Source organism: Dipodomys merriami, unplaced genomic scaffold (assembly GCF_024711535.1).
Source record: "Dipodomys merriami isolate MVZ:Mamm:240054 unplaced genomic scaffold, mDipMer1.0.p SCAF_26, whole genome shotgun sequence".
Classification (NCBI taxonomy): Eukaryota; Metazoa; Chordata; class Mammalia; order Rodentia; family Heteromyidae; genus Dipodomys; species Dipodomys merriami.
Window position 1 is genome coordinate 17,174,288 of NW_027204048.1, and position 6,803 is coordinate 17,181,090.

A 6,803-nucleotide genomic window follows, 5' to 3' on the forward strand; every position below is an offset into this window, starting at 1 on the left:
CTTTACCACTCAGTGTTCTCACTTCAGGCTTGATGAGAGTAGATTTAATGTCTCCATTCAAGCCACTCCCTCGTTTTCAAATGTCACTTGCTCTCTCTGCCACTACAGAACAAGCTGGGGGACACGGCTTTGCATGCTGCCGCCTGGAAGGGCTATGCCGACATTGTCCAGTTGCTTCTGGCAAAAGGTAAAGGTGGTGCTGAGTTGATCTGGCCTTGGCTTACTGGGAAAGATAGACTACATCTAGTCATACTGTTCACAATAGCAGGAAGATGATCACCTCCTTATTTGAAACTGGGAATTTAGTTTTCCGTCTGTCTATATCATAGAGTTGTTTTTGTTGAGTGAACTTCTGTACTTTCTGACCTTTGTGTCAATATATTTCTAGATTCTGAGGTAATTTTATCACTAAGACAAGGACAGAGTGGGTGGTGGAGTTCTCCCTTGAACAGTGAGTTAGGCAACTAGTTTCCTCTGGGAATGTATTACAAAAGAGTATACCTAAAGATGTAAAATAGCCCCTCAAACTCAGCCCCAGGTGTGTGTGTGTGTGTGTGTGTGTGTGTGTGTGTGTGTGTGTGTGTGTGTGTGTGTGTGTGTGTGTGCATAAGCCCGCATGCCAGTACTGAAATTTGAGCTTAGAGTCATGAGCTCTCACTTGGCTTTTCTGCTCAAGGCTGATGCTCTGCCCCTTGAGCCACATCTCTACTTCCAGCGTTTTGCTGGTTAATTGGAGATAAGATTTTCATGGACTTTTCTGCCCCAGCTGGCTTCAAACCAAACCACAGTCCTTAGATCTCAGCCTCCTGAATAGCGAGGACTACAAGCATGAGCCACCACTGTCCTGCTGCCAGCAGTCAAAGATGTGTCTTTGGAATTCACAGATTCCTGCTCAGATGCACATACCTTCTAGTGTGTGGGTACTTGGTTTAGGGCTTGCCAAGGGTGTGATAAACACATCCCCGAAAGTAGTCCTGTAGGGACTAGAAGGGAAAGCCTCTTTTAATGGAGCATATACTTCCACAGGTACAGCAAGAAGCTATTTGGCTATTCACGCCAAATACTGTTGAGTCCTAGGCCCCAATTGCTCGCTAGTTTGATAGCCTTGGTGGAATAAGCATTGACTCCTGCTATACACTCTTGAAAGACAACTGACTTTTTCTTGTGTTGGGAAGGTGCCAGGACAGACTTGAGAAACAATGAGAAGAAGCTGGCCCTGGACATGGCCACGAATGCGGCCTGTGCGTCTCTCCTGAAAAAGAAACAGGGAACAGGTATTTACTTTTTCAGTTCTTTCTCTGAGTATTCTAAGGCTTATCAGGTCACACGGGGAAGAGTTTTTTCTTGGTAAATTCTTTAGATGATTCTGAACTTTGATTTATACATCCTTGTTCTAACCCAGAACCTCCAAAGTTGAAGAACACCCAGACACAGACAGAAATCTGGAGAAATATAAGGACCTTCCACCCTATTCTTGTCTCTTTTGTTCCTTGTAAGCTATGTCTTCTCACCTTGTTCTTCATAGTAGTCCATTCTGGAGATCCAACTCCTTTCCCCTGGTCTAAAAAAGTTCTTAGGAGTAGTTTTGACTATATGTTGTTCAAATTGAGCATCTCATGGCTCCATGGTTATATTTTGCTTCTAATTTAAACAAGGATACTTGTAAATTATATTTTAAAGGATTCTAGATTTTGTTAAACATTTTGGACTGTGTGTGTGTGTGTGTGTGTGTGTGTGTGTGTGTGTGTGTGTGTGTGTGTGTGTGTGTGTGTGTGTGTGTGGCAATACTGGGCGCTGTCCCTGAAGCTCTTCAGCTCCAGGCTAGCACTCTACCACTTGAGCCACAGCACCACTTCTGGTTTTTTGGTGGTTTATTGGAGATAAGAGTCTCATGGACTTTCCCGCCCAGGCTGGCTTTGACTCGTGATCCCAGATCTCAGCCTCTTGAGTAGCTAGGATTACTTTTTCTATATTTTTAGTGGTTTTCATTACATTTTCATACATGAATATAATGTACTTTAATCATATTAAAGCTCCCTATTCAGGGATGGTTTTAAAAGGTACATGCCTGTTTAATTTAAAAAAAATTGAGGTCCCAGTACTAGGGCTTGAAATGAGGGCCTTTAGTTCTTGCTTAGCTCTTCTGTTCTCAGAGTGGGAGAGTATGTGAGGAAAAAAAATACAGAAGCTCTTGTGGTTGCTTTGAAAGAAAAGTGTTAAGACACAATGACTCACTTGTGATTATTCATGCGAGCTGTTTATTGACCTCTCTGCATGTAACTAGTGAACGTGTCTTCCCTCAATTATTCTGATGAATTCAGCAAGGACCTGTCTTGAACTACTTGTTCATTTACTTCTCCCTTCCCCTACCACATTCATCATCAACCTCCTGGCCCATTCATTGCCAAGTCCAAGAGGTGAAAGTAGAGAAAGGTTTGAACAGAGGGGACATTAAATACCCCTTCATTTTACTTCTCAGACCTCGCTCCTTTAATGTTTGACACTTGGATACCCATTAAAATGTAAATGAACAGTAGTACATTATGGTCACAATTTTCTAGGACGAAACTGGTGTCATAGAAGGTGTACTTTTTGCAAATCTTTACGTGGTTGTTCATTATGCCGGGCCTTCTTTAATGGTCTAAAGTTCAGCTGATCCATATTGATATAGAATTACCAAAAAGAACAGAATATATATCCAAAGAGGCAAAGGACATTTGTTTTCTTGTTTTTTTTCCCCCTCTTACTTATGATATTGGGGCTTGAACTTGGGGACTCATACTTATTAGACAATCTACTGCTTGAACTACACCCCCCAGCCTTTTCTTTTTGCTTTAGTTATGCTTCAGATTTAGTATCATGTTTTTTTCTCGAGCCTGGTCTTGGACCAAGATTTTCCTACCTATGACTCCCATATAGCAGAGATTTCAGGTGTATAGCAGCTACCACATCTGACGCGTTTTCTTTTTTTTTTTTTTTTTTCTGATGCGTTTTCTTGCTGAGAGTTGATTTGTATAATGGAATACTGATTACATTTTGAATTAATTTTTGGACCATCGATCTCCAATATTTCTTGTTTTATTGGAAGAACCACATTTTTTAAAAATACAATTTTATCGTTTATTATTAAGATGTTGTCCAGAGGGGTTACCGTTGCATAAGTTAGGTAATAAGTACGTTTCTTTTTTACCCTTCCTTTGCTTTCTCCCAGTTTCCCCTCCCATTGCTGCTCACAAGTTGCATAAGTCATTTTCCACATAGCATGAATATGAATAGCGTGATTGCATTTGTTCGCCCTCTTCCCTCCCTTTCTACAACAGATGTTTTTTACTATCTTTTATTCGGTTGCTAGCAGAAGCAGCAAAATAGAAAAAGGCCCTTAGGCTCCTGCTTTAGTCTATCACAAGAAATAAACAGCTCTCTTCATGATTTGCCAAAGGAGCCTCCCAGAATTCATCTCTGTACTTGCTACCAAATTCCCATTGTAGACCTCCAGGAATCCCTTGTTTCTTTTGTCTTTTCTTCCAGATCTATCTTTGCCCTGCACTTTAATTTTACTCTTCCACTTTACTTCAGATGTAGAGTAAACCACTTACCAGTCTGAGATTTCTTATTCAAGCCTTGATTAATGCTCACAGGCAGAGTCAATCTTTGATTATCCCTTCATGGACACGGTTTCTCCTAAGGAAAGGAAAGCATTTATCGGCTGAACTGGCGCTGCCCAGAGCTATTTTATTGGGAAGCCATATTTGCAGCTGTGTGGAGAGATACTCTAGCTTGAAATTGGCCTCCCTGCCCCCCCCCCCCCCCCCAACTCCTCCTTGCTGCTTTGGTTGGGTTAGCAAGAAGGGACTGTGGCCCAACTTCCTTTCTCTGCCACTAACTTCCTGTGGCTAGACAAATACTTCAGAAAGTCTTGAGCAAGGAGTTAGGTTCTTCCAAGCTGAAGCGTCTCAGAATCTTGTGCGTATCATATTCTTGATCAGGATAAACAAGGACTGTATCCAGTCCCGACTTGCTGGGAAGTGGGCGGAAAAGTCTTCACTTAAATTTGTGTTAATTGCCTCATGGATTTATTAATGAGATAATCTCAGGGTCTGGCAGACAGTGCCCAGAAATGAACCTTCATATTTCAGATTTCATGCTATTTTTTTCCTTGCTTTATTCCCTCAATCATCCAATTTAAAAATTTAAAATTCATATTATGATCATAGGTGGATGCAGGTTGTATGTACCATTTGGCCATGTCCTCCAGCTTGAACTCTAATCTAGAAATGGTACAATTGGATATTATTTGATAAAAACCAATTTTCTTATAATCTTTTCTCAGGACAAAAAACTTACAGATTGTGATTATCATGAAGGATTACTTTGGGATGGAGGAGTGGAGGCCAGGGTTGTACTTAACAGCTGAGCCCCTTAAATTAAAAAAAATTAAATATAATTAACATTAAGTAAAGCACAAATGTCAGATGTCTAGCTAGATAAATCGTTTTTCTTATCACATGTACCCGTGTACCCAAACATGTGTCTAGCTAGAGAACATTCCCACACACAAGTAGTCAAATACAGTACACTCTGTCAGTCACCATAGATTGTTTTTGGGTAGCTAGGATTATAGGAACCAACCACTAGGTGCCTGGCTGTGCCTGATATTTTTCATGTACAGTATTGTCTACAAGGTTTATCTATGTGACTGTGTCTGTCCTTCTGCCACTTAATTATCCTTTGTTGGCTTATGAGTTTGTTTGTGTAAGTGCTGACGTTTGAGGAGCTTGTGGCTGAGGGGGGATGGACATTTACCTAAGTGTTTGTAAGCTAAATCTAGTTTCTACATAGAAGGGAAACCATACATCCTTTGTCTCTAGGCCCGAGTTACTTCACTTAACATAATTTTTCCAAGTCTTTCCATTTCTTGACAAATGGATGAGTAAAATTCCATTGTGTGTGTGTGTGTGTGTGTGTGTGTGTGTGTGTGTGTGTGTAAATATATATCTATATATATCACATTTTCTTTATCCATTCAAGAATTTGACCAGGTAGTTGAACAGATGACAGTAAAAGAGGAGCTGTCTTCCTTTTGACGCTCATTCAGGGTGTCTTTACCATTTGATTAGTGCAACTGTTTCTATTTTTAAACCTTTAACAAATTAGCACACATGAGCTGTACAGGAGGAATTTCACGGTGACATTTCCGTTATGTACGCAGTGTATCCCTCAGCCTTCCCACCCTTCTCTTATTCTCTTGCCATCTTAAATGTTCTTTTCTAAGTCTCCATCATTTACTTGTGAGAATACTTTGATTTCAAGTTGTTGTAGAATGAAAGTGAACTTCAGATGTTTTCATCTATTCTCTTTCTCTATTGCTTATCTCTCTACCCAGTAACATTGTCTCGAGGTAAGGGCTCAGGTTGTGGGTAGACTGGGCCACATCTACCTTTGTCCCCGGGTGGGAGGATGTGGGGAACTCCACTGTCACAGCAGAGTGACTCTGGTGTCCCGGTGTCATGGTGCGTGTGGCTGATCACTTTGCGTTAGAAATGGACTCACAGCGCTTCACTGCCCCACATGGATGAGAAGAGGCAGACACATTTATTCGTCAGGCTCTCCACTGGCAGAAAGTTAGTTTCTTAAAAGCAAACACAGGAAGATCTCAGAGAAAATATTATCCCCACTTCTAGGAGAAGATTACAGTTTGTTAAATTGAAGGGGGAAAAAATGGAAGCAATTTGTACGTTCTGTGTTTTACCTTCTCTCCCTGTTCTTTTAGATGCAGTTCGAACATTAAGCAATGCTGAGGACTACCTTGATGATGAAGACTCAGATTAATTCCCTGCTGGAGCTTTGACATCTAGAACTTCTTTTGCTTTTGCCATTCCAAAACTTAGTTTTTGCCGGAAGAGTATTGATAACTGTACAAACAAAAGTGTCTATATAGATATGACAGTATTGCACTGTGAACAGGACGTGTAAGTGAATGTCTCACCTTTGTTTTGCCAATAAGTGATGGAAAACTTTGCTCTGTAAAATACATTTATATTCACCAGAGTAGAACAAGAAGAGATTATTTCTATTTATCAAGCTAAAGGAATTTTAAGAATATTTTGCCTTAAAAAATCAGGATCTCTCTCTCTCTCTCTCTCTCTCTCTCTCTCTCTCTCTCTCTCTCTCTCTCTCTCTCTCTCTCTCTCTCTCTCTCTTTTCTCTCTGTTTCATTCAAGTTCTTTACCTCAAGGATTGGGATCTCTTGAATGGATTTTTAAAAGGGGGGATGCTTATTATAATAACAGACCAAAATACTTAATAGAAAATTGTCAGCTGTTCTGACAGAAATAAACATTTTAAAAGACTTTATTCCTTTTGGGTGTTTTTGCGCCATCATTCATTGTTAGTAAATGGAGCCAACTCTTTATACTGAAATAAGAACTGGTTTGTGTTTTTTAAATTGCTTTTTATATTAGTACAGAAGAACCATGCTAGTGATATTTAAGGCCACATTCCTGTATCTGTTTTGATTAGTCAAGACAGTAACCAATGAGAAGATGACTATATAGTGAAGTATATAATTTGAATAATTCTGAGATGTTTAGTTTTATTTCTCAGGTTATAGAGTGAGGAAACTCAGTAACTTGTTACAGTTTACTTAATTGAAAAGTTAAACATGTTAATATCCTAAAAAAAAAAAAAAGCTGCCCTCATTTTCCATAGGAAAAAGTTGAGTCATGCCTTTTTTCATATACATTATTTTCTCTTGCCACATTCCTTTTCTCAAAATGCAGGTCTAGCCTGTAACAGTTCAGACT

At 39.8% G+C, this 6,803-nt stretch overlaps 1 protein-coding gene across 1 annotated transcript in view; it reads left to right on the plus strand.

The window, feature by feature from the left end:
* Positions 1-6,354, plus strand: part of Ostf1 (osteoclast stimulating factor 1) — a 54,653-nt gene extending 48,299 nt beyond the window's left edge. Inside the window, exons 8-10 of the mRNA XM_070035771.1 lie at positions 109-187; positions 1,176-1,274; positions 5,771-6,354. Of these exons, the coding sequence (XP_069891872.1) occupies positions 109-187; positions 1,176-1,274; positions 5,771-5,829 (237 nt within the window). The 3' untranslated portion in view covers positions 5,830-6,354. The remainder of the gene's footprint in view (positions 1-108; positions 188-1,175; positions 1,275-5,770) is intronic.
* The last annotated feature ends 449 nt before the right edge of the window (positions 6,355-6,803 follow it).